The sequence below is a fragment of the Petromyzon marinus genome, unplaced genomic scaffold, assembly GCF_048934315.1.
Source record: "Petromyzon marinus isolate PM22_M1 ecotype Great Lakes invasive population unplaced genomic scaffold, UKy_Petmar_22M1.pri1.0 PM_G_Scaffold_56, whole genome shotgun sequence".
NCBI lineage: Eukaryota > Metazoa > Chordata > Hyperoartia > Petromyzontiformes > Petromyzontidae > Petromyzon > Petromyzon marinus.
Window position 1 is genome coordinate 478376 of NW_027423009.1, and position 26856 is coordinate 505231.

General features: G+C 62.2%; 1 protein-coding gene across 1 annotated transcript; it reads left to right on the plus strand.

Annotated features, from left to right (window-relative positions):
• Positions 1–697: 697 nt before the first annotated feature.
• Positions 698–26856, plus strand: LOC142918166 (protocadherin Fat 1-like). The gene is made up of 16 exons (XM_076062280.1): positions 698–3205; positions 3347–3471; positions 7270–7483; positions 7786–7847; positions 8759–9064; positions 9181–9397; positions 10778–10917; positions 11557–11853; positions 16905–17115; positions 17386–21111; positions 21875–22261; positions 22491–22693; positions 23389–23542; positions 23670–23912; positions 24722–25114; positions 25236–26856. The coding sequence occupies exons 1-16, from the start codon at positions 814–816 to the stop codon at positions 25439–25441; spliced, it is 9276 nt and encodes a 3091-aa protein (XP_075918395.1). The 5' UTR covers positions 698–813; the 3' UTR covers positions 25442–26856.

Genomic DNA, 26856 nt, shown 5'->3' on the forward strand with positions numbered 1-26856 from the left:
TATTTATTTCCCCGCGCGCCTCGGCCCGGAGACAACGTCATCAGCTGCGCACGTGCACAACGCTCGCACGGTTGGCCCCTGCAAGCTCTCACGCACCATCGACGGAGGCGTGCGTCCTTTTTTATTCGCCTGCACACTCTACAGGCAAGTCGCACACATTGGTATCGTAAGCATTTATATAATTACACTTTGCACCGCTGGCAAGGGTTGCCCCTAGCAATGCACACACGATCGGCACACATTTTCATTCGCGTTAAAACTGCAACAAAAACGCACACAACACGCTGAGGTTGAATGTCCTCTTCTCCCCACTCCACACCAATGCATCCTGTTACTACTATAGAGCCCCTAGATATTATTATTACTGCGCTTAGATAGTATTATTGTAGCGTGGCCGGGGGAGCGGCCCAGCCCACACCCTACCAAGGTGAGTGGGTCTCTCTGGTCTCGCAGTGGGTGGGTTTCTGTGGATCTCTGTGCCTGTAGAAACGTGCCTTTTCAAGTATTTGGCTGCTGCTGTAATTATAAATGTCCACGAGGTGATGACGACGATGATGAGCCACTTTGTTGAGCTATCGTTCACGACAGCCGATTCGCTTCTCAAAAAGCACTACCCGGTAGCTCAGCGGGGTGCCTTACCTGGCAAAAAAAAATAGTTTGGTTTGTGTTTGGTCTTGATCTGACATGTTAGAGGAGGAGGAGGAGGAGGACCGACACCCCATTGGGAGCGCCAGACTTTGGCGTCGCCCACCTCTCCGACCGCGGCTCCGTGTCGTCGGCGGCTCTCGGGCGCAGAGCCTGACGCCCAACACGATGGCCTCGGCGCTCCTCCCGCTGCTGCTCCTGCTGCTGCTGCCGCCGTGCGGGAAATGCCTCGACGGGCAACGGGGCCGGCCGAAGCCCGCCCTGCGCTTCACCAGCTTGTCCTACAAAGCCACCGTCTACGAAAACTCCGCGCCCGGGACGTACGTGGAGAGCCACGACAAGATGGGGATCCACGTCGGCCGCTCGGCCCCCGGGGCCCGGTACGCCGTCGTGTCCGGGGACGAGGGGGCCGCGTTCGAGGCGGAGGGGCTCGTCGTGGGCGACTTTTGGTTCCTGCGCGTCCGCACGAGGGGCGTGCCGTTGGACCGCGAGGAGCGCCACGGCTACACGCTGGGGGTGAAGGCGTTCTCCGAGAACAGCCGCGGTTCGGCGTCCGCCACGGTCTTCGTCCAGGTGCTGGACCGCAACGACCTGAATCCGCTGTTTTCGGCTTTGTCGTACGCCGGCCCGGGCGTCGCCGGGGTCGCGATCGACGTCGCGGACTACAACGCCCACGCCCCGGTCTTCGAGCGGCCCAACTACTCCGCCTCGTTGAGCGAGGACGTCCCGGCGGGCACGTTCGTGCTCATCCTGCACGCCGCCGACGACGACGAGGGGGACGACGGCCGCGTGACGTACGGCCTGGCGGAGGACGAGCCTGGCCCCTTCGCCGTCGACCCTCGCACGGGCATCGTCGTCACGACGGGGCCGCTGGACCACGAGGAGATGGCGGGGGCCTACCGGCTGCGCGTGCGAGCCTCGGACTGGGGGACTCCGTTCCGCCGGGAGGCCGAGGCGACTGTGATGGTGAACGTCACCAACATGAACGACAACGCGCCCGTCTTCGAGTCCGTAGACTGCGTGGGCGAGATCCCCCGGGACCTCCGGCCGGGCGAGCCGATCTTCACCGCGTCGGCCATCGACGCCGACGAGCTCCGGCCGGTGCTCTACGGCATCGCGTCCGGGAACGAGGGCGGCTTCTTCGCGCTGGACGGCACCCTCGGTGTCGTGACGCTCGCGCGCTCCCTCGCCGACGTCGCCGCCGGGCCGGCGGGGGCCTTCCGCCTCGGCCTCACGGCCACCGACGGGGAGCTCTCGGCGGAGACGGCGTTCCTGAACGTCTCAGTCGTGGACGCCGCTCCCGGACGGGCGCCGTCATGGCGGTGCGTGGAGACGGGGATCGCCCGGAGGATGGTCGCGTGGCTCCACCGGGCAAACCAATGGCGAGACCGCCCGCGCCCCCTCGCCGCCGGCGCCGTCAATCGGCACGCGCCGGCGTTCGCCGCCCCGGCGGTCGCCGTGGAAGTCCGCGAAGATTTGCCAGTCGGGGCCGAGGTCACCCGAATAGAGGCCACGGATCCGGACGACGGCTTCGAGGGGAAGCTGCTGTACGCCCTGACGGACGACGGCGGGGCGAGCGGCCTCGCCGTGGACGCGGAGACCGGCGTCGTGAGGGTCCTGGTGCCGCTGGACCGCGAGGCCGCCGCCTCCTACCTCGTGAACATCGTCGTCCGCGACCTGGGCACGCCGCGGCGCTCCGCGAGCGCCGCCCTCCGCGTCGTCGTCTCGGACGTCAACGACAACCGGCCGGAGTTCTTGCGGCGCGCCTACGAGGCCCGGGTGCCGGAGAGCGCGCGGCCGGGCCGCGAGGTGCTCCGGCTGGAGGCCGCCGACGGCGACGCGGGCGCCGCGGGCGTCGTGCGCTACCGCCTGCTGTCCGACACCGACCTCTTCCGCGTGGACGCCGAGACGGGCGCCCTGGAGGTGGCGGCGCCGCTGGACCGCGAGCGGCGCGCCGAGCACGCGCTGCTGGTGGAGGCGTCGGACCTGGCGCCGGAGGAGAGCCGCCTCTCCTCCGTCGCCATGGTGACCGTGACGGTGGAGGACGTGGACGACCACGCGCCCGCGTGCGCGCCGGCGCCCCTCCGCCTCCGCGTGCCCGAGGACTTCCCGGTGGGGGCCGTCCTCGGCTGGCTGGACGCTCGCGACCCCGACGCGGGGCCGGCCGGGGAGGTGCGCTACTCCCTGTCGGGCGAGGACGAGGACGGCAGCACGTTCGGGGTGCACGAGACGAGCGGGGCCCTGCATCTGGCGCGGCCGCTCGACTTCGAGAGGCGGCGCCGCCACGACCTGACGGTGGCCGCGCGCGACGGCGACCCCGGGGGGCCGCCGCCGGCCGCCTGCCGGGCGACGGTGGAGGTGGCGGACGTGGACGAGAACGACCACGCCCCGCGGTTCACGGAGTTCGCGGCGGCCGCCGCCGTGCGGGAGGACGCCCCCGTGGGCGCCGTCGTCGTCACCGTCACGGCCACGGATGAAGACCGGGGGATCGACGGGGAGGTGCGGTACTCCCTCGTGGACGAATCCGGCCTGGGCGTCTTCAGCATTCATCCAGAGAATGGTAAACCGCACCTACTCCCCCCCCTCCTTCCTCCCTTCCCCCCCCCCCCCATCCTCCTCCTCACGGCTCACGATGCCGACTGACGGCTCACGCCGGCGCCCGTCTCTGCCGCGTGTCGTGCACGGCGCTCCGCGCTGGCAGGGATGATCGTCACGGTGCAGCCGCTGGATCGGGAGACTGCTGACAGCTACTGGCTCACGGTGCGCGCGACGGATCGCGGAGTCGTCCCTCGCTTCTCCACACTGCACGTCTACGTGGACGTGCAGGTACGGAAACTCACACACACGTACACACACGTATATACACACACACGTATACACACACGTATACACACACACACGTATTCACACACGTATACACATGTATATACACACACACGTACACACACACACGTACACACACACACACGTATACACACAACAACAACAACCGCCATTCGCCACTAAGTGGCGGTGACGTCACCACGACGCTTGTGCCAGGCTATGTGCACCCTGAGGCCACGTGAAGTGTCGAACGCCCGCTGGCAGGAGGTCACGGGGCAGACCCAGGTGCCACGGGTCGACTGACTGAGATGACTGGCTGATGCACCACCTGTACCCCCTACTGTGCCAACCTGCTGTGCTTGAGCCACTCGGCGCTCCGCTCGTTGTTGTGAGCGTCGCTCCTCCGCCCTCCGTTGTTGTTGGATGGCGACTACCTCCAACTGCCCAGTAGCGTCCTTCACGAGCCTCCTCCACAGAGGCCGATCTTGACACCGCTGGTACCAGTCATCGGCAAGTCCACTCAGCTCCACGTCCTCCTGTACCACATCACTCTATCTCTTCTCTAGCCCGTGCCGCGCCCGCTTAGCCCCCTCAATCCGGCCGAACAAAAGCTGTTTCGGCATGCGGTGCCTGGGCATGTGGGCTACATGACCCAGCCATCGCAGCCTTCCCCGCCGGAGGAGCTCACCGATTGGACCTTGCCCAGATCTTTCAAGTATTTGTGAGCTCCTCACACAATCCAGTCTGGTTAAACCCAGAATGGATCGTAGGCAGGCCAGCCTAAATGTTTCTAACCGGCGAAGATGTTTCATTAGGGGGGTCAACGTTTCGCAAGCGTAGAGAAGGGAGGGAATGACCGTGGCCGAGAAGACCTGAAGCTTAGTGCGGAGCGACAGACCAGGTAGCTTCCACACAGCGTTACGCAACCGATGAGTCCTCTGCTGTTAAACTGGAGCCAGTCATAAGCACACTGCCCAGGTATGGGAAACTCTCCACTCTCTCCACAACTGCCCCATCACCGATTGGGAGTTGTGGGGGTGGAGTGTCCGATGGTACAAAATACCCAGGCAGGTGTTTAGTTTTGGTGGGGCTGATGGTAAGGCCCCACCTCTTAGTGGCACGCTCCAGTCTCAGCAGCAGCGTCTTCAACTCCTCCTCTGAATGAGCAGCTATTACCAAATCATCAGCATACATAACGTGGTTGAGCAATAGGGAGCCATCCCTTGACCGCACCCGGGCATCGATCAGCCTCTCATTATATCTGTACCATATGGAAATTCCCCCGGTACAGCTATTGAAGGCTTCACGAACTACCTGGTCAAAATAGATGTTAAATAATGTGGGAGTCAGAGGACATCCCTGTCGCACCCCAAGGTGTACAGGGAATGGCTCGGACTCCCGGCCACGTAATTTTACCCGGGCCCACTCACCATCATGAAGGTCCTTAATGATCGTGAGCAGAGGGTCAGGTACTCCAAAAGCACGAAGAACAACCCAGAGCCCAGGCCTACTGATGGTATCATAGGCCTTGACCAGCTCAATAAAGCAGATATGTAGGTCTTGTTGGAATTCCCTACACCTCTGCTGTAGCAGACGGACAGAAAATATGGCATTTGTGCAGGACCGCCCTTTCCTGAAACCGCATTGGGGCTCCGCAAGCCTCTCCTCAGCGTGCCTGGCAAGGCGATGCTGAATAATCCTTGCCAGGACCTTTCCCGGCACACTGAGGAGTGAGATGCCCCTGTAGTTGTTACAGTCTGTGCGGTCCCCCTTCTTAAAAAGGGGGACCACCATGGCATCCTTCCAATCCTGCAGAACCCGTCCAGTGGTCCAGACCGTTGTTATGATGTCATATAGGGCAGTCTGTGCACAAACGCCACCCTCCCTCAGCATTTCGCTTGGGAGATCATCTCTGCCCGCTGCCTTTCCTGGTCTCAGACTCTGGATTGCCTTCAGGACTTCCTCAACAGATGGCACCTCAGCCAGCCACTCACAGGGGGTGACTTCTTCCAATATTTGAGGCACCGCAGCCTCAGCAGGGTCATCCTCACTTTGTGCCACGATGTTTTTCTGGCTGAGGGATTTTCCCTCCCCCAGGACCTCACAGAAATGCTCAGCAAATCTAAAAACCTGTTCCTGGGGGTTGGAGATTGGATCACCGTTTTTTCCCCTAATGATGGTAATAGGTGTGGCGCTGCAGGTTACTTTTTTGATGGAGTTAAATAGAGATTTGTGATCACGGGCCACTGAGGCAGACTCCATCTCCTCAGCAACCCGCGACCACCACCCATCCTTGCAGCGCCTCACGGCTCTCCGAACCTCCGAGCGAAGGCTGCGGTAAGTCTCCTCATTCTCTGACGTGGGATTCTGTAGCCGATGACAGTGGGCCTGTCGCTTTTTCTCAATCATCCTGAACACCTCCTCTGTCAGCCAGGGTCTCTGGGGAGGTCTGGACCGTGTACCCAAAGCAGCCATTGCAGCTGCATGTCACAGTCCTAAACCTCGCCCATTTACCCTCGACATCAGGAGTCAGGGACGATGCCAATCCCAGCCGCAAGCGATGATGAAATTCTCGCTTGCAACTTTCATCAGATAACTGAGACCAGGCCACTTTAGGTTGGAATGGGGTCCTGGGTGTACACCTACCACCGGAGTGGAAGAATGGCAGGCGCATCTTACAGATGACTAGTCGATGGTCAGAGGGCAGATCAGCTCCACGGTAGGTCCTGGTGTCAAGGACGAGGGCTCGCATCCGCTGGTCCGTCACTATGTAGTCCAGCAGATGTTCTTGCTTGGACCCGGCATGCAACCATGATGTTGTGTGGATGCGCCGATGCCGGAACAGCGTGTTGGTAATTACAAGCCCATGGGCTGCACAAAAATCTAGCAGCCTCCTACCGTTGTTATTGAGCTGATCTGGCCCATGCCCTCCAATCACTCCATACCAGGTGCCAGTATCATGACCAACTCAGGCATTGAAGTCACCCAACATGATGACTCTATCCCGAGGGGCCACTTTAGCCAGCACCTGTGACAGGAGGTCATAGAAGGCATCTGACTCATCGGCTTTGCCTGCATCCCTCCACGGATGTTCATCTTCGGTGGGGGCATAAGTAACCACGACCACCATGCCTTGCCTCCGGTTGATGGGAAGGCGAGCCCAAAGTAGCCTGAGGCTTACAGCTTCCCACACCTCACCGCCACGCTCCCACACCCCCTTCATTCTTTTGTTCAAAAGAAGAGGCACACCCTGTTGTTTGGCAGTCTGCTGCCACGAGTAGAGGACTGTCCGCCCCTCATAGTGGCAGGAGCCAGAGCCAGTCCACCGGACCTCCTGAATGCCACATAGATCCAGGTGGTACCGGTCCAGCTCCCGACAGAGGAGTGGCAGCCTCTCCTCCGCTGTGAGCATTCAAACATTCCACATGGCCACCCGTAGTGGCTTTTCGTTGTTTCTGGAGGACACACACACACACACACGTATACACACACACACGTACACACACACACGTATACACACACACACGTATACACACACGTATACACACACGTATATACACACACACACACGTATATACACACACACGTACACACACACACACACATATACACACACACACATACACACACACACGTATACACACACACAAACACACGTACACACAACACGTATATACACACGTACACACACACGTACACACACACAAGTACACACACACATACACACACATGCGTATGCACCCCTGCATTTTAAAACGACACACAATGCGAGTACCGTGTGTCTCTCCCCCCCCCCCCCAGGACGTTAACGACAACCCCCCGCGGGCATCGCGTCCGTGGTACCAGGCCGCGGTGGCGGAGAACTACCGTGGGGGCGTCAGGGCAGTGCAGGTGGACGCCTGGGACCTGGACAACGCCGCCGCCATGTCCTCCAACGATGCCCGGGGCAGGGGCCTCACGTTCAACATCGTCAGCGGAGACCCACAGGGATTCTTCACCATAAACAACGCGACAGGTGGGGGTTGGTGGTGGTGGAGAGCAAATCCAGAACATTTACAATTATAGTGTAGTGTAGAAAGCAAATCTATAACATTTACAATTATAATGTAGTGTATAGTGTACACTACATTATGCACGACACAACTATACACTACAGAATGTGCCAATTCGTTACTAGTACAGCACTAACCGGTGTGTTGGTGAGCAAATCCAGCAACATTTACTATCCACGTTGGCCCCCACCCCACCCCACTGCGTGCGTGTGCCGGCCGGCGTGGGATGGTTGTTGTTGACCTCCGGTGAACGGACTCGTTGCAGGCGTCATCCACACCACCAGCAGGCGGCTGGACAGAGAGAGGCAGGCGGAGCACGAGCTGGAGGTGAGAGTCACCGTGATGGTGGTGGTGGTGGTAGTGGCCTTCAATAGCTGTACCGGAGGAATTTCCATCTGGTACAGATATAATGGGAGGCTCATCGATGCCCAGGTGCGGTCAAGTGATGGCTCCCTATTGCTCAACCTTGCCGATGATCTGGTAATTGCTGCTCACTCAGAGGAGGAGTTGGAGGCGCTGCTGCTAAACGTGGAGCTTGCCACTAAGAGGTTGGGACTTACCATCAGCCCCACCAAAGCTAAGCACCTGCCTGGGTATTTTGTACCATCGGACAATCCACCCCCACAACTCACAATTGGTGATAGGGCAGTTGTGGAGAGAGTGGAGAGTTTCCCATACCCTGGCAGTGTGCTCATGACTGGCTTCAGTTTGACAGCGGAGGTCTCACTCCGAATCAGTCGAGCGGCATTATCTTTTCATCGGTTGCATAACGCTGTGTGGAAGCTACCTGGTCTGTCGCTCCGCACTAAGCTTCGGGTCTTCTCGGCCAATCATTCCCATCCTTCTCTACGCTTGCGAAACGTGGACCCCCCCTAATTGAACATCTTTGGCTGGTTAGAAACATTTAGGCTCACCTGCCTACGATCCATCCTGGGTTTAACCAGGGTGGATTGTGTGAGGAGCTCACAAATCATTAAAACATCTGGACAAAGACCCATCGGAGCGCCGGGTGGCTAAAGCACAGTAGGGGGCACAGGTGGTGCATCGGCCACTCATCTCAGTCAGTCGACCCGTGGCACCTGGGTGTGCCCCGTGACCTCCTGCCAGCGGACGTTCGACACGTGGCCTCGACGTGCCCATGGCTTGGCACAAGCGTCGTGGTGCCGTCACGGCCACTTAGTGGAGGTCGTTGTTGTTGTTGCGCGTGTGTCTGCGTGCGTCCCGCCCGCCGGCGCCAGGTGTCCATCGTGGACGGCGGCGTGCCCCCGCGTGAAGCGAGGGTGGCGGTGACGCTGAGCGTCTCCGACGAGAACGACAACGCCCCGCGCTTCCGCAGGAACCTCACGCGCGTTTACGCGGTGGCGGCGAAGGAGCCGACGGTGGTGGCCATCGCCCGCGTCTACGCCGCCGACGCCGACTGGGGCAACAACGGCATGCTGTTGTACACCGTCCGCGGGTGGCAACACAATTACTATTCCGATGAGCACGGAGTCGTCTACAGCCGGAGCGACTTGCACCGTGCGGGGACATCCCACTCCATCCTGGTACTGGGCACACTCCCCTCGCGGTCCTCCCCCCTCATCCTCATGGACACGCTTGACAATGTTGACCCCCCACCGTGAAGCAGAACTCGCCGATCTTGCCGTTGCCCGCCCCGCAGATCGAAGCCAGGGACTCGGGGCAACCGCCGACCTTGCCGTCGACGGCCGTCATCCACGTGGAGTGGATCGCCGCTCCCCGGCCACCGGAGACGCCCGCGGCCTTCGGCCTGAGCCGGCACGCGGTCACCGTGTTGGAGACGGCCGCCGTGGGCTCCGTGGTGATCGCGCTGCCCACGCAGAGCACGGCGGGGAGCCTCCTCTGGTTCAGCATCACAGGTCACGTGGTGCCACCACACACATTCCACATCCCACCCCACATCATGATGGTGTGTTAATGGTGACATCATGATGATGGGTTAACGGTGACATCATGATGATGGTGCGTTAATGGTGACATCATGACGAAGTGTTAACGGTGACATCATGATGATGTGTTAATGGTGACCTCATGAAGATGGGTTAACGGTGACCTCATGATGGTGTGTTAACGGTGACCTCATGATGATGTGTTAATGGTGACCTCATGATGATGGGTTAATGGTGACCTCATGATGGTGTGTTAACGGTGACCTCATGATGGTGTGTTAATGGTGACGATGATAGTGTGTTAATGGTGACCTCATGATGATGGGTTAATGGTGACCTCATGATGATGTGTTAACGGTGACCTCATGATGGTGTGTTAATGGTGACGATGATGATGTGTTAATGGTGACCTCATGATGATGGGTTAATGGTGACATCATGATGGTGTGTTAACGGTGACGATGATGATGTGTTAACGGTGACATGATGGTGTGTTAATGGTGATGATGATGATGGGTTAATGGTGACGATGATGTGTTAACGGTGACCTCACGATGGTGTGTTAACGGTGACATCATGATGGTGTGTTAATGGTGACCTCATGATGATGTGTTAATGGTGACCTCACGATGATGGGTTAACGGTGACATGATGATGGGTTAACGGTGACATGATGATGGTGTGTTAATGGTGACGATGATGATGTGTTAACGGTGACGATGATGGTGTGTTAATGGTGACAATGATGATGTGTTAACGGTGACGATGATGGTGTGTTAATGGTGACGATGATGATGGGTTAACGGTGACGATGATGTGTTAACGGTGACGATGATGATGATGTGTTAACGGTGACATCATGATGGTGTGTTAATGGTGACACCACGATGATGGGTTAATGGTGACCTCACGATGATGGGTTAACGGTGACATCACGATGATGGGTTAACGGTGATATCATGATGGTGTGTTAATGGTGACGATGATGATGTGTTAACGATGACGATGATGATGTGTTAATGGTGACCTCACGATGATGGGTTAACAGTGACATGATGATGGGTTAATGGTGACATCATGATGGTGTGTTAACAGTGACATGATGATGGGTTAACGGTGACATCATGATGGTGTGTTAACGGTGACATCATGATGGTGTGTTAATGGTGATGATGATGGGTTAACGGTGACATGATGATGGTGTGTTAACGGTGACGATGATGGTGTGTTAACGGAGACATCATGATGGTGTGTTAATGGTGACGATGATGGTGTGTTAACGGTGACATGATGATGGTGTGTTAACGGTGACGATGATGATGACGTTAGGGGGGCGCCGCTTGTGGACAGGCGGTGACGTGGAGCGCAGCTTCCACGTGACGGAGCACAGCGGCGTTGTGGAGGTGGCCAAGCCGCTGGATGCCGAGCGGTGCTCCTCCTACCGGCTCACCGTGACGCTCACCGACGGGACCAACGCTTCAACCACCCTGGTGGGCGGGCACGCGTGTCTGTGTGTGTGTCTGTGTGCGTGTCTGTGTGTGTCTGTGTGTGTCTGTGTGTGTCTGTGTGCGTGTCTGTGTGTGTGTCTGTGTGTGTGTGTCTGTGTATGTGTGTCTGTGTGTGTGTCTGTGTGTGTCTGTGTGTGTGTCTGTGTGTGTGTGTCTGTGTGTCTGTGTGTGCGTGTCTGTGTGTGTGTGTCTGTGTCTGTGTGTGTCTGTGTGTGTGTGTCTGTGTGTGTGTCTGTGTGTGTCTGTGTGTGTCTGTGTCTGTCTCTATGTGTCTGTGTGTGTGTCTGTGTGTGTGTCTGTGCGTGTCTGTGCGTGTCTGTGTGTGTCTGTGTGTGTCTGTGTGTGTCTGTGTGCGTGTCTGTGCGTGTCTGTGTGTGTGTCTGTGTGTGTCTGTGTGTGTCTGTGTGTGTGTGTCTGTGTGCGTGTCTGTCTGTCTGTCGCACAAGGTGGGCGTGACGAGGCCGTCAGGGCGACGCGGTGACGTCACGAGGCCGGGGGTTGCCGCGGTGGCCGCGTGAGACGTGCCGGGTGCATCGGCACCTCTTGCCAATTCCTCCTCACCACCACCACCACCGCCACCCGCATCACCACTTTACTCACCCCCCCCCCCCCCCCCGCTAGGTGGTGGTGACGGTGCAGGACGTGAACGACCACCGGCCCCGCTTCTCCCGTGACCTCTATGAGGCGACCGTCACCGAGGACGCCTCTCCCGGCGCCTCCCGGATCCTGCGGCTGGAGGCGACCGACGCCGACGCCGGCGCCGCCGCCGCCCGGCTCTCCTTCTTCCTCGTCGGCGTGGGCGGCGGCGACGCCGTGGAGGGCCGGCGTCTGTTCCGCGTAGACCCCGTCACTGGCGAGGTCACCGTCGCCGAGAGGCTGGACCGAGAGGCCAAGTGGAGCCACGTACTCACCGTCATGGTGAGTACGTGACTCCACGCCGGGTGTGCGCGTGTGTACGTGTGTGTGTACGTGTGTGTACGTGTGTACGTGTGTGTGTGTACGTGTGTGTACGTGCGCACATGTGTGTGTGTACGTGTGTGTGTGTGTACGTGTGTGTACGTGTGTGTGTACGTGTGTGTGTGTGCGTGTGTGTACATGTGTGTGTGTGCACGTGTGTACGTGTGTGTACGTGTGTGTGTGTACGTGTGTGTACGTGTGTGTGTGTCCGTTGAACTTCGTCCGCAACTGTACGTAGCCGACTGCTGATCGAAGGCGACGATGATGACGACGACGACGACGACGACGCCATGACCACCGTCTTGCGTGGTGACCACAGTGTGCGGTGTACTGCATAGTAATGCGTATAGTGTAGTTTGTCACATAAACAAGCCGTGTAACTAAATCGCCACATTTTGTTTGGGTGACACAAAACCTTGCCGACCGGCCATGTCAGGCGGCGGTGGCACAGTCGGACGACGACACGTTGCACGCAACCAGCACGTCCCTCCACCGAGAATGGCGTCTGCCGCGAAAGCCTCCTGTCCGGGGGCGTTCGGAGCGAGCGCTCCGCTCAGCCCTCTCTCTCTTCACTCTCTCACTCTCTCTCACTCTCACTCTCTCACTCTCTCACTCTTTCCCTCACTCTCTCACTCTCTCACTCTCTCTCTCACTCTCTCACTCTCTCTCTCACTCTCTCACTCTCTCTCTCTTTCTCATTCTCACTCTCTCACTCTCTCTCTCACTCTCACTCTCTTACTCTCTCTCTCACTCTCTCACTCTCTCTCTCACTCTCTCACTCTCTCGCTCTCTCGCTCTCTCACTCTCACTCTCTCTCACTCTCTCGCTCTCTCACTCTCTCACTCACTCTCACTATCACTCACTCACTCTCACACTCTCTCACTCTCACACTCTCTCTCTCTCTGCGCATGCGCGGAGGAGGCTGCGTCCAGGTGAAGTTCCGCGCTGCTCACCTGGATCAATGGGGGCCTGATTTTCCATAAATTAGGCCAAGCCTGAGAGAGGTTACAATGGGGAGTTTAAACATCGCTCTTCCCCTCGTTTTGTAATGGTTTATTCCCTTTGATTTCTTCTTTATTTTTGCTCACTGAGTCGTCCCGGAAAATTTATTCCGAGCAGCTCGTGGGCTGAACAGAGAACGGCAACAACGACGACAACTACAACGACAACAACAACGACGACAACTACAGCGAACACGTGCGCAGGTGTGGCTGCTGCCGACCACCACCATGGTGCAGCACACCGCGCTGGAGACTCTCACGAGGAGGAACGGTTTCGCCACCTTTCCGCCGTCCGGGATCGCCGTCGTCGCCGCCGCGGTGGCCGCGACGACGTCGGCTATGCCGGCGTCGTCGCGGCCCAGCGGCAGAGCGGAGGGGTCACGGTGTACGTGGCGGAGGAGGCGATGGCGGCGCGCCTGGTGGAGACGGGGCTCACCGTGGGTGAGCTTCACCTGCGGTGCGCCCCGCTCGCCACGCCCGCCGTCAGGGTGGCGCTCTCGGGCACGCCGCCCTTTCTGAGCGGCGCCGACCTGCTGCGGGACCTCCAACGCTACGGGACGGCGGTGTCGAAAGTCACGCTGCTGCCTCTACGAACGAGGGACCCCGGGTCGGCGCACGTATTGTCGCTTCAGCGCCAGGTTTTTATGGTCCTGAAGGACGGCAACACGGACTTAGACATTAACTTTAAGTACACGGTGCAGGGCCACGTGTACACAGTACACGCATCCACGGCGGGGATGCGTTGTTCCGGGTGCGGAGGCAGCGGCCACGCCCGGAGGAACTGCCCGAACAGGGCGAGCGAGTCCGCCGCGCCTGCTGCTCCGCCCGCAACGGGGCGGGCGGAGCAGCAGCAGACACAGCAGCAGCGGCCGCAGCAACAGCACCGCCATCAACTACAACAAGAAGAACACCAAAATCAACAACAGCAGTAGCAGGGAGGGCAGCGGGGTGATCTCGCCGTCCTGGCAGCTGACTGCGGGGCACGGACGACCGAGGACGAGGGAGACGTTTTCGTCCGCCCGTCCGCCCCTCCCTGGCGGAGGAAGCGGAGGGCAAGGAGCGACCCCGCGTCAGCGGGACGCGTCGGGGCCCCCGCGATGCGGACGGTGGTCGCCGGCGACAACAGCGAGCCGGAGGACCGCACGGAAGCGGCGACGGGGAGCGACGGCGAACCTGGGCCGCGGGACGGGATGAGCAACGACGGCGGACTCCACCTGCCGGACGACGTCGCGGTAGCAGAGCGACCGTCGGAGCCGGACCCAGCCTTGGCCGCTCCGGAATTGCAGACCAACAACAACAACAACAACCGCCATTCACCACTAAGTGGCGGTGATGTCACCACGATGCTTGTGCCAGGCTATGTGCACACTGAGGCCACGTGAAGTGTCGAACGCCCGCTGGCAGAAGGTCACGGGGCAGACCCAGGTGCCACGGGTCGACTGACTGAGATGACTGGCTGATGCACCACCTGTGCCCCCTACTGTGCCAACCTGCTGTGCTTTAGCCACCCGGCGCTCCGCTCGTTGTTGTGAGCGTCGTTCCTCCGCCCTCCGTAGTTGTTGGAGGGCGACTGCCTCCAACTGCCCAGTAGCGTCCTTCATGAGCCTCCTCCACAGAGGCCGATCTTGACACCGCTGGTACCAGTCATCGGCAAGTCCACTCAGCTCCACGTCCTCCTGTAACACATCACTCCATCTCTTCTCTAGCCCGTGCCGCGCCCGTTTAGCCCCCTCAATCCGGCCGAACAAAATCTGTTTCGGCATGCGGTGGCTGGGCATGCGGGCTACATGACCCAGCCATCGCAGCCTTGCCCGCCGGAGGAGCTCACCGATGGGACCTTTCCTAGATCTTTCAAGGATTTGTGAGCTCCTCACACAATCCAGTCTGGTTAAACCCAGGATGGATCGTAGGCAGGCCAGCCTAAATGTTTCCAACCGGCGAAGATGTTCCATTAGGGGGGTCCACGTTTCGCAAGCGTAGAGAAGGGTGGGAATGACCGTGGCCAAGAAGACCTGAGGCTTAGTGCGGAGCGACAGACCAGGTAGCTTCCACACAGCCTTACGCAACTGATGAAAAGATATTGCCACTCGACTGATGTGGAGTGAGACCTCTGCTGTTAAACTGGAGCCGGTCATAAGCACACTGCCCAGGTATGATAAACTCTCCACTCTCTCCACAACTGCCCCATCACCGATTGGGAGTTGTGGGGGTGTAGTGTCCGATGGTACAAAATACCCAGGCAGGTGCTTAGTTTTGGTGGGGCTGATGGTAAGGCCCCACCTCTTAGTGGCACGCTCCAGTCTCAGCAGCAGCGTCTCCAACACCTCCTCTGAATGAGCAGCTATTACCAAATCATCAGCATACATAACGTGGTTGAGCAATAGGGAGCCATCCCTTGACCGCGCCCGGGCATCGATCAGCCTCCCTTTATATCTGTACCATATGGAGATTCCCCCGGTACAGCTATTGAAGGCTTCACGACCACTACCACCATCACCTTCATCGGCGCCGCCGCGCCTGACGGTGCCGCGGCGCTCGAGGGTGCCGTGACACCTGACGGTGCCGCGGCGCACGCGAGAGACGAGCAACCCGCCTCCCCGTCTGACGGGGCGATGGCTGCTAGACCCGCGGAGGTACACCACCCCAAGCCCAAGAAAAACCCGGCTCGGGGTGGCCTGACACGAGAGGCGGCCGCCAAGCCCCAAGAGAACATACAAGGCGACTGTAAAAACAACAGCAACGAAAATAACGACAACAACAACAACACCTACAGGGACGACGGGTGGTTAAGGTCCAACGTTGTTGAGAACACAAGTGAAACGAGCCGCCCGCGAGTCCGGAGGGGGATAGAGTACAACCCAGGGGCCATCATTGACTATGTACGACACCCCTTCAAGGGGCGCGCGGGCACCTTCAGAGAGCAATTCCCCGACGCGCTGGCCTTCATGCAGGCCGCGTGACCACTTTGCAAGGATCCGCAAAGGTAAGTCTGCAGCCGGAAGGAAGCCGACAAGGTGGAGGCTCTAGTACGGAAGGCAGAGAGGAGGTATTCCTCCCAGCTAAAGGGCCCCCCCCCTGCGGCCACCGCCAACACCAACACCTAGCGTTGTGGCCTCGGGATTTAAAAGGGCAAGGTGCGCGATGACGCGCGCGGACTCGAAACGGTTTCCTCTGCGCACGCGATCACTAGAGGCTGGCGGTGGACCGTGAGCCACCTAAGCTGGCGGTGGCCACGCCAGGAGGTGTGCTGTGCGTGCCTCGTGTGCAGCACGTCCACTGAGGCGGTCTGTATACCTACCTGCATTGGCGGCGATCAGCTGCGTCATTTGGATGTGCACGCGGTGACACGTGCGGACCGATTTTGATTTGGTTTTGGTGGTTGGGTTCACCCGTACCGTGGGGGGGCGGCGCGTGGTTCGCACTTTGGACCCGTTTTTTTTCCCGCTTCTGTGTCATTGCAGAACGGTGTTGTTTTTCGATATGTGCGCTTGTGTTGACGGTGACGAGGTTGTTGCCTGTGGCTGGTGTCGATGGTCTTGCGCGCGATGACGCGCACGGACATTGTTGGCTTTTTTATTGGCGACTCTCGCAATGGAGCACCGGAACCGTCCAGGGCATTTGCTGCTGGACAATAAAGTTTATTTAAAAGTCAAAGTCTCTCACTCTCTCACTCTCACTCTCTCTCTCTCACTTTCTCTCACTCTCTCACTCTCTCACTCTCTCACTCTCTCGCTCACTCTCTCACTCACTCACTCTCTCTCACTCTCTCTCTAACTCTCTCACTTTCTCTCACTCTCTCTCTCACTCACTTTCTCTCTCTCTCACACTCTCACTCTCTCCCTCACTCTCTCTCACTCTCTCTCTCACTCACTCTCTCTCTCTCTCACTCTCTCTCACTCTCTCTCACTCTCTCTCTCACTCTCTCTCTCACTCTCTCTCACTCTCTCACTCACTCTCTCACTCTCTCACTCGCTCACTCTCTCACTCTCTTTCTCTCACCCGCGCGAGCAGGTGCAGGACGGCGGGGTCCCCGTGAGGCGAGCGTACGCCACGCTGGCGGTGAGCGTCGACGATGCCAACGACCACGCGCCCCGCTTCACCGGCGGCCCCTACGAGGCCCGCGTGGCCGAGTCGGCGGCCGTGGGCTCCGCCGTGGTGCGCGTCACGGCGACGGACCGCGACGACGGCCCCAACGCCGACGTCAGATATAGCATCAGATACGGTGACCGCCGCTTCCGCTGCCACTCCCGCCGCCCCTCCCAACCGCCCCGGGGGGGGGGGGGGAGTTTCTGCACAGGGGCACGTTTCCAGCGTCATGGTTTCTCCGTCGCGTCCCTCTCCCCGAGCGAGTCGCGAGCCGCGGGTCCAACTCGGATCGCTCGGGAGCCGACGGGCGCCGCGGTTTCCCCCGCGTCGTTTGCCCTCGGCGTCTCCCTCCGGATTCGGTGACGTGAACTCGCGCCCGTCCCGCTCCTCCGAATTCTCCCGGCAGGAAACGTGGGGAATTCCTTCGCCGTCCACCGCGCGCTGGGCGTCGTCTTCGTGGCGAGGAAGCTGAACGGCTCCGCGGTGGAGGCCTACGAGCTGACGGTGAGGGCGGTGGACCGGGGGCGCCCGCGCCGCGTCACGAATGCCGCCGTCCGCGTCGTCGTCGTCGCCGCCGACGCCGACGTCCCCCCCGAATTCGCCTCCGGAGGCGGCGGCGGCGGCTACTCGGCGGAGGTCGCCGAAGGGGCCGCGCCCGGGAGCTTCGTGCTCGCGGTGAGCGCCTCTGGCCGGTCGACGGTCGCCTACGAAATACGGGAGGGCGATCCCGAAGGCGCCTTCGACATCCACCCGACGTCCGGGGTCGTCGCCGCCAAACGGCCGCTGGACCGCGAGCGGACGCCGTCGTACCGGCTGACGGTGCGGGCCACAGACGCGGCGGGCCTCTCGACGGACGCGTCGGTGACGATCCGCGTGCTCGACGAGAACGACAACGGGCCCGTCTTCGACCGCCCTCGCTACCACGGGGCCGTCGGCGAGGAGGCGGCGGCGGGGACCCCGGTGCTGGACCCGGACGGCATCCCGCTCGTCGTCAGGGCCGCCGACGCGGACGACGGCGAGGGGCGCGCGACGGTCGCCTACGGGATCGTCGAGTTCGGAGCCAGGAAGTACTTCTCCGTCGACCCGCGCACGGGGGCCATCAGGGTCGCCAGGGCCCTCGACCGCGAGACGACGGCCGAGTTCCGCTTCCGGGTGACCGCCTCGGACGGCGGCAGCCCGAGGATGTCCGCCGAAGCGCCGGCCGAGGTGACGGTCGCCGTGCTGGACGCCAACGACTGCCCGCCGGCGTTCTCGACGGCCGCGTACGAGACGACGCTGACCGTGCCGACCCGCGCCGGCGTCCGCCTGCTGACCCTGGCGGCCTCCGACCCGGACGTCGGTGCCGCGCTGACCTACCGCATCTCCTCGGGAAACGTCGGCGGCGCGTTCGCCATGGACGCGCGCACCGGGGACGTCGAGGTGCGAAACGCCTCCCTCCTCGCCGCCGGCTACGACCTCGGGGTTGAGGTGTCCGACGGGAAATTTCGGAGCGCCGCGCGGGTGAAGGTCTCCGTGCGGGCGGTCGGCGGCAGGCTGCGGGTTCCGCCAAAGATCTCGGCGCGCATCCCCGAGAACGGCGCGGCGGGCGCCGTCGTGGCCGCGGTCGTCGCGACGGGGGGGGACCTCAACGAGCCGCTCGTCTTCGACCTGCTCGACCCGAGCGGCGCGTTCCGGATGAGGCCGACGGCGGGCGTCCTGGAGACGGCCGGCGTCACATTCGACAGGGAGGAGCGCGATCGCTACGAGCTGCTGGTGGAGGTGAGGGGCGGCTCGCGGGCGCGCCCGAGCGTCGCTCGCACCGTGGTCGAGGTGGCCGTCGAAGACGTCAACGACAACGCCCCGGCGTTCGTTGGCCTGCCGTACCGCGCCGTTGTCGGGGCGGCGGCGGCGCCGGGGAGCGCCGTGCTCACTGTGGCGGCCCTCGACCGGGATGTCGGCGAGAACGCCAGGGTGAGGTACTCGTTGAGGGACGACCGCGACGGCCGATTTCGCGTCCGCCCTTCCGGCGGCGAGATCTTGCTGAGGACGAGCTTCGCCCCGGGCGCGTCGGGCAAGGACTTCGTCGTGACCGTGGTGGCGACAGACTGCGGGACTCCTCCGCTCTCGTCTGCGGTCGGCGTCACGGTCACGGTGCTCGACGAGGACGCGCCGGCATTCAAGAGTCTCTCCCACGTCGCGTGGGTGCCCGAGGACGTCGGGCCGCCCGCGCCGATCGCTCACGTCCGCGCGGCGGGTCCCGAGGGCCTGCCGCTCGTTTTCTCCATCGTCGACGGCGACCCCTTCGACCAGTTCTCCGTCGACTTTGGCACGGGCGTCGTGAGCGTTGTCGGCTCACTGGACCGCGAGACGCGGGCCAACTACCGCCTCGCGGTGCGGGCCGCCTCCCCGACGACGGGCCTGCACGCCGACGCGAGCCTGGACGTCGTCGTCGGGGACGTCAACGACAACCGGCCGCTCTTCGCGCGGGGCGCCTACGCCACCAGACTGTCCGAATCCGCGCCCCCGGGGACCTCCGTCGTCCGGGTGAGCGCCGTCGACACCGACGCCGGCCCCAACGGGGCGCTCCGCTACGAGATCGTGGACGACGGGGAGAAGGGCGGCGAGGGATTCTACGTGGACCCGGACGGCGGGCTGGTCGTGACCACGGCGCCCCTGGACCACGAGCGGAGCCGGCTCCGTCGTTTCTCGGTGCGGGCGACGGACGGCGGCTCCCCTCCCCTCGCCTCCGACGTCACGGTGACCGTCGCCGTCGAGGACGCGAACGACAACGCGCCGGTGTTCGAGCGGCCGCTGTACGAGGCGTCCGTGAGCCGGCTGTCTTGGCCCGGGCACTTCGTGGCCGCGCCGAGGGCGTTGGACGCCGACGCGTCGGACGCCTACCGGCTGCGGTACGCCATCGTCTCCGGCGACGACGACCCAGCGAGCTTCGCCATCGACGCCGAGACGGGCGTCGTCTCCGTCGCCGTCCCACTTGAGCGGAAGAAGCTGGCCGCCTGCTACCACCTCCGAGTCTCGGCCACGGACGGCGCGTTCGTCGGCGACGCCACGCTGGCGGTCGACGTGCGGCCCACCAACCGGCACGCCCCCGCCTTCGAGCGGGCCGAGTACGCGGCGGAGATTCCCGAAAACTCCGTGGCGGGGACCCCGGTGGCCTCGGTGCGGGCCACGGACGCCGACGCGGGCGCGTTCGGGCGAGCGTCGTACTCCATCGCAAACCGGTTCGCCCGCGAGCGCTTCACCGTCGACGGGAGCGGGCGGATCTTCGCGAGGGCGCCCCTCGACAGGGAGGACCCCTCGCAGAGGGCCGTGGACGTCCGCGTCGTGGCCCGGGACGGCGGAGGCAGGGCGGCCTTCGCCACGGTCAGGGTCGTCGCCACGGACGAGAACGACAACGCGCCCCGGTTCGTCGCCGCTGAGTACTCCGGCGGAGTGCCGGCGAGCGCCGCGAAGGGGACCGCGGTCCTGCGGGTCGCCGCCACGGACCGCGACGAGGGGAGCAACGCGGCCGTCGTCTACTCGCTCCGGAAGGGGCGGGAGCCGGACGCCTCCGAGGACGTCCTGGAGGTGGAGCCCCTGACGGGCCGCGTCATCACCAAGGGCGGCCTCGCCGGCCTGGAGGGCTCGCGGCTGTCGTTCTTCGTCGTGGCGGAGGACGGCGGCGGGCGTGTCGCCGCCGTCCCCACGTCCGTCGCCGTGCTGCCCGCCGGCACGGCGGCACCGGCCTTTGCCCAGGCGGCCTACGAGCTGACGGTCACGGAGGACGCGCGGGCGGGGAGCGTGGTCGGCGCTGTGGCGGCCGCGCTCGCGGGCGACGAGGCGGCCGCGTACGCCGCGGTGCCCGGCGGCGGCAGCGGGGTGGCGGATGACGGCGCCGGGGGCGGCGCGTTCGCGGTGGTCGCCGGCGACGGGCGGATCGTGGTGGCGAGGGCGCTCGACCGCGAGGCCGCGGGGAGCCACCGCTTCGAGGTGAGGGCCACGTGGCGGCGGGGCGGAGCCGACGTCACGGCGCAGGTCCCGGTGACGGTGCGTGTGGAGGACGTGGAGGACGAAGCGCCCGTGTTCGAGTCGAGCGTCTACGAGGCCACCGTGTTGGAGAACCTGCCAGGCGGAGTGCTGCTCGTGCAAGTGAGAGGTAACGCAACCGTGTGCGGCGCTGGGCTGACTCGGTCAACAAACGCGTCTTTGTGTGGGTGTCTGTGTGGTGGGAAAATATCACGGCGGGAGGAAGTGTCCGCAGGGACGAGGCCTGGAAACAGCAGGGCAGGTGGGGGACCCCGCCTGACGCTGTTGACGCAGCGGCGTGCTCTCCCCTGGCGGTGTCGATTGCGCATGCCGCTGGTTCTCTGCGATGCTGGCTCGGTCGATGCTTGGCGCTTTCCGCCCTTTCTCGACGTTGATGGCTTGACATTGCAGAACTCTTTGGTGACTGATCGACCTCGGTGGCTGGCTGTCGTCTTCGCTAGTTGGTCGCCGTCTTCTGCCGCCGGTAGCTGTGATGACGATGTATGGCTCGTGTCTCTCTTCTTATGCCAAATTTCTTCCTCTGCCGCCTTCTCACCAAGGATCGGAACTTCCTTTGATTTCGCTCTGTGCTGTGGGGGGGGGGGGGGGGGGGGGGGTTGGTTGTACGTGTGTCCGTGTGTTCTGATTTATTAAGCCATCTGTTCAGTCTCACCCTGGTTTGATTCTTTTATGGCTTATCTCCGTCCCTCGGTTGTGTGTGAGAGGCTGTTGCTGTGAGGGGAGGGAGGGTGTTCACCTCACCCCATCTGGCCTCCAAGCGACACCATGATTGATAAAACAAATATTGGCAAAATCATTCTTAATATCAATTTGGAAAAAGGGCCTACATACAACACCCCCCCCCCCCATCCTCCCCCCGACCCGTCCCTCAGCGACGGACCGAGACGGAGGTGCTCAGCCGGTACACAACCTGGTCGAGCTGCGCGAGAGCGGCGACGCCGGAGAAGCGGAGCCGCTCTTCATGGTGGACGCCCGCAGCGGCTGGGTGAGCACGCTGAGCCGGCTGGACTGCGAGGCCCGTGACCGGCACCACCTCCTCGTCGAGGCTTTCGACCCGGCACGCCCCGAGCGCCCGCCGGCCGTCGCCAAGGTGCTCGTCATCGTGAGCGATGCCAACGACCACCCCCCGCGGTTCTCGGCCTCGGTGATCGACGTCCGAGTGCCGGAGGACGCCGCGCCCGGCCTGGCGTTGGCTGTCGTCCAGGCGGACGACGCGGACGCCGCGCCGGAAAACCGGGATCTTACGTACCACCTGACAGGTAGTGTACAGTAGTGTATAGTGTAGTCTACTAGTACGCCACTACACCTGTTGTGTTGGAGTGAACCCACTACCGCATTCACAGTTGTTCGCGGAAGCCTCTGCATTAAACCGACTCTCGTCATCATACTCTCGTCATTACACTCTCTTCATCACACTCTCTTCGTCACACTCTCCGTCTCGACGGCGAGCGACGTCCGCGTCCCACCCCCCGTCCACGCTGGCCACAGGCGGCGACCCGCTGGGCCACTTCTCCCTCGGCCCCGTCAAGAGGGGGGGCGAGTGGACGCTGCGCCTGGAGCGGCCGCTCGACCGGGAGGAGCAGGAACGCCACCACGTGCTGGTGATGGCCACCGACGGCACCTTGGTGAGGACGGTCGTCGTGGCCGTCACCGTGCTGGACGTCAACGACAACGGCCCCGTGTGTGACAAGGTACCCGTAACCGTAGACTCGCCACACAGGCTCACAGATTCGTCATACCCTACCACACCACCGTACTGCTGTAACGCCATGAACACACGGTATACTTACCTGCACTGGCGGACAGACGCCAGTAGGGGGTGGTATGTGGGCCACCGGGGTTCCCAAGACCCCAATAAGGGGGCTGTGGGAATATTCTAGGATCCCCTGGAACACTCTGGAAGGAAGGCGTGGCCAGGGGCGGAGAGGGCGTGGCCAGGGGTGGAGAGGGCGTGGCCAGGGGCGGAGAGGGCGTGGCCAGGGGCGGAGTATAAAAGCCGGACCCCTGAATGGGTTCCGCAGTTCTCAAGTTGAAGACTGGAGACCGGGCTTAGAGTAGGACCCTGGGAACCCCCAGACCCACTGTCCTTGTAAGGGCCGGGGCTGTGAGGGAAAGTGGTCGGACCCAAGGACTTTGGCCGGGTTGGGTCAAAGTAGCCTCCCCCTAGGGCCCCTAGCCGCAGGGCTGAGAGTGTACGTGGTCCCAGTCGATAGGACACGATAGCCCAGAGGCCACACCTCCCCAGATGGCGGGCGTAAGGGGCCGTCACCCCCTTCGTGTTAGAGACCCTGTGCTATAGTTACTGTTAAATAAGTGTCGCCTCGACTACCGGCTCTCCCTCACCTTTGGGCTCACTGCACTACCGCTGTGCCCCACGGTGCCCCAGCTGTGGTACAACGTTACCGTGCGGGAGGACGTCGCCCCACAAGTCTTCCTGCTGAGGGTTTCAGCCCGTGACTCCGATTCCGGCTCTAACGGAACCATCGGGTACTCGCTACACGGTGCCGGAGCGAATCTCTTCCGCTTGGACTCCGTCAGCGGTAACGCTCATCGCGCTCTCTCCATCGCGCTCTCGCAGCCGTCGGGGTTGTGATCAAATTTCACGTCCACCTCCTGTGTAGCGGGCGAGGTGGTTAACGTCTCTCTCGTCGGCGTGGCCCCGCGTAGGGGAGCTCTTCACGCTGGCGCCGCTGGACCGCGAGGCCGCCCCGGCCCACGCGCTCGCCGTGGCCGCGACCGACGGCGGCGGCCGCTCCTGCCGGGCGGAGGTCCTCGTGAGGGTGGAGGACGTGGACGATTCGGCCCCGCGCTTCCTCACGGGGTCGCCCCCCCGCGCCGTCGCCCTGCGCCTGAGCCACGCCGGTGTAGGGACGGCGGTGACGAGCGCGCGCGCCGTCGACGCCGACCTGGGTACGACGGTGGCGACGGTGACGACGTACACACGCGCCCACGCGTGACTTTGATTGTGTATGTGCGCGTGTGTGTGTACATTATGGGTAGCGGTTAGCGCGCAGCGCTACGAACCTGGCGAACATCGCCACTCGAGAGACAAAGGCGGCCGGGCATGGTGCTGGCCACCCACCCCCTCGTGTGCCACGGTGCCGGCCTTCATAGGTGCTGCTCTCTTACAGCACTTGCCCCTACAGCCTGAGGCTACACATGGGATCTTTGGCAATCTAGACATGTTCTTATCGGTGAGTTCCGGCAGGCAAGACTGCGTTGGCTCGGTCGTGTAGCCCACATGGCCCAGCCACCGCAAGCCCAAGCAGCTCCTGTTTGGCCGGATATAGGGGGCTGAACGGGCGCGAAGAGATGAAGTGATGTGGTACAGGAGGATGTGGAGCTGAGTGGACTTGCCGATGACCGGTACCAGCGGTGTCAAGATCGGCCTCTGTGGAGGAGGCTCGTGAAGGACGCTACTGGGCAGTTGGAGGCAGTCGCCCTCCAACAACAATGGAGGGCGGAGGAGCGACACTCACAACAACGAGCGGAGCGCCGGGTGGCTGAAGCAAAGTAGGGGGCACAGGTGGTGCATCGGCCACTTGTCTCGGTCAGTGAACCCGTGGCACCTGCTGGGTCTGCCCCGTGACCTCCTGCCGGCGGGCATTCGACACTCCACGTGTCCCCAACGTGCACCTGGCCTGGCACAAGCGCCGTGGTGACGTCGCCGCCACTCGGTGGCGAACGGCCGTTGTTGTTGTTGTCGCCGTGTATTGTAGGCCCCCACCGCAGGGTGACTCACTCTCTGCTGAACTCTGCCGGCGACCGCTTCGCTATCAACGGCCGCTCGGGTGTCATCACCGTCAAGCGTCCGCTGGAGAGCCGCGACGTCTACAACCTCACGGTGCTCGCCCACAGCGGCGGCGGAGCCTCGGCGACGGCGTCCTCCACTGCGGTGATTTCCGTGTCCCTGCACGACGACGACGACGAGCGCGGCGTCGCCGCCGCCCCGGCGTTCCGGCAGCTGGCCTACCGCGCCGCCGTGCCGGAAGACGCAGCGCCGGGCAACGTGGTCGTCGCCGTGGCGGCCGTCCTCGGCGGGGGGGGCGCGGTGAGCTACGGCATCGCCGGCGGCAACGAGCTCGGGGCCTTCGACGTCGACCGGAGGCTCGGTGAGAGACGCGGCGCGGGGCGCAGGCGGCGGTCCCCTCGGGCCGTGGGGGGGTTCCCCCGTCCGTGTGTCTCCGTCTCTCCGTCTCACAGACGTGCGTCGCGTGTGCCGCGTGTGCCCAGGCGTAATACGCGTCGCGGCGAAGGCCCTGGACTACGAGAAGCGCCGCCACCACTACCTGACGGTGTGGGCGGCCGCCGCCAGCGACGATGACAACGACGACGCCGCCGGAGGGGCGGCGACTTCGCCGAGCGCCGTCACCGTGGTGACCGTGGACGTCACCGACGTCGACGACGACGCGTCCGCGGTTCCCCCAATGGGCTCGTGAAGCGCCGTCGTCGGGGAGGACGCCCTGCCTGGCGACGCTGTCGTCGGGGAGGTGGTGGCGTTGACCCGTAACGACGCGGTTACGTTGTCGCTAGACCGTCGGCAAATTTACATTTCAACGGGATCATTTGGCCAAACGGTCATCGTCCCTCGTGGTCGTCATCGGCAGCTGGCAGCTAGCAGCAGCAGCAGCTCAGCGAGCGGGGGGGGGGTCTTCACCTGCTGACCGTCAAAATGCACCGTTGCTTTTGTTTTGCACGAGCAGGATTTAAATTCGCGAACTCTTCCCGTTGCCGAGCCGCTCACCGTCACGCCCAGCCGCCTGCGGGGCTACCGTGGGGTGCCAGGACGCGGCGATATCATGGTGACCATGGTGGCTGGTAGTGTTCGTTGTTCAGTTGAAGAAGCCGTCTCCCTGCTGTGTTTGTGCTGCGCCGTTGAAGCCGCCTCCTTCGCCGTTTCGGCATCCGTTGAGTGGAGCGGCAACGACAGCAGGGAGGAGATGCTGCGTCCTCGCCACAGCCGGCGTGTGGGCGGCGAGTCCACGTTCGACTGATGGTGCCCCCCTCTCTCCTGTTTGTTTGGTTTAGACCCTCGCCCCCTTCAAAGTTGCGTTCACCACCACCACCACCCACTAGCAGCAGCAGCCACCAACACCCACTATCAGCAGTAGCAGCCCTCACCACCACCACCACCCACTATCAGCAGTAGCCACCACCACCACCCGCTATCAGCAGCCCTCACCACCACCACCACCACCCGCTATCAGCAGCCTTCACCACCACCACCATCACCCGCTATCAGCAGCCCTCACCACCACCCGCTATCAGCAGCCCTCACCACCACCACCATCACCCGCTATCAGCAGCCTTCACCACCACCACCCACTAGCAGCAGCCCTCACCACCACCATCACCTGCTATCAGCAGCCTTCACCACCACCACCCGCTAGCAGCAGCCCTCACCACCACCACCACCACCCGCTAGCAGCAGCCACCACCACCACCACCCACTATCAGTAGTAGCAGCCCTCACCACCACCACCACCTATTATCAGCAGCAGCCACCACCACCACCCGCTAGCAGCAGCAGCCACCTCCACCACCCGCTATCAGCAGTAGCAGCAGCCACCACCACCCACTATCAGCAGCCACCACCACCCGCTATCAGCAGTAGCAGCAGCAGCCCCAGGTTAATGTCGCTCTATGTAGCTTGAGTCGGCCACACCCCTTGTCAGCATGCGAGCTCGCATGCTGACACGGGGTGTGTATGCGTCTGCGGGTTATATGCGGGAAAATACGGTGCTCATATTACGGGAATACACACGCTTCTCTTTTTACGCATTTAGACCTGAGGGCTAAGGTAGTTTACCTCACTTAATTTTTTTTATTAAATATCATGAGTTTAATAAAAAAT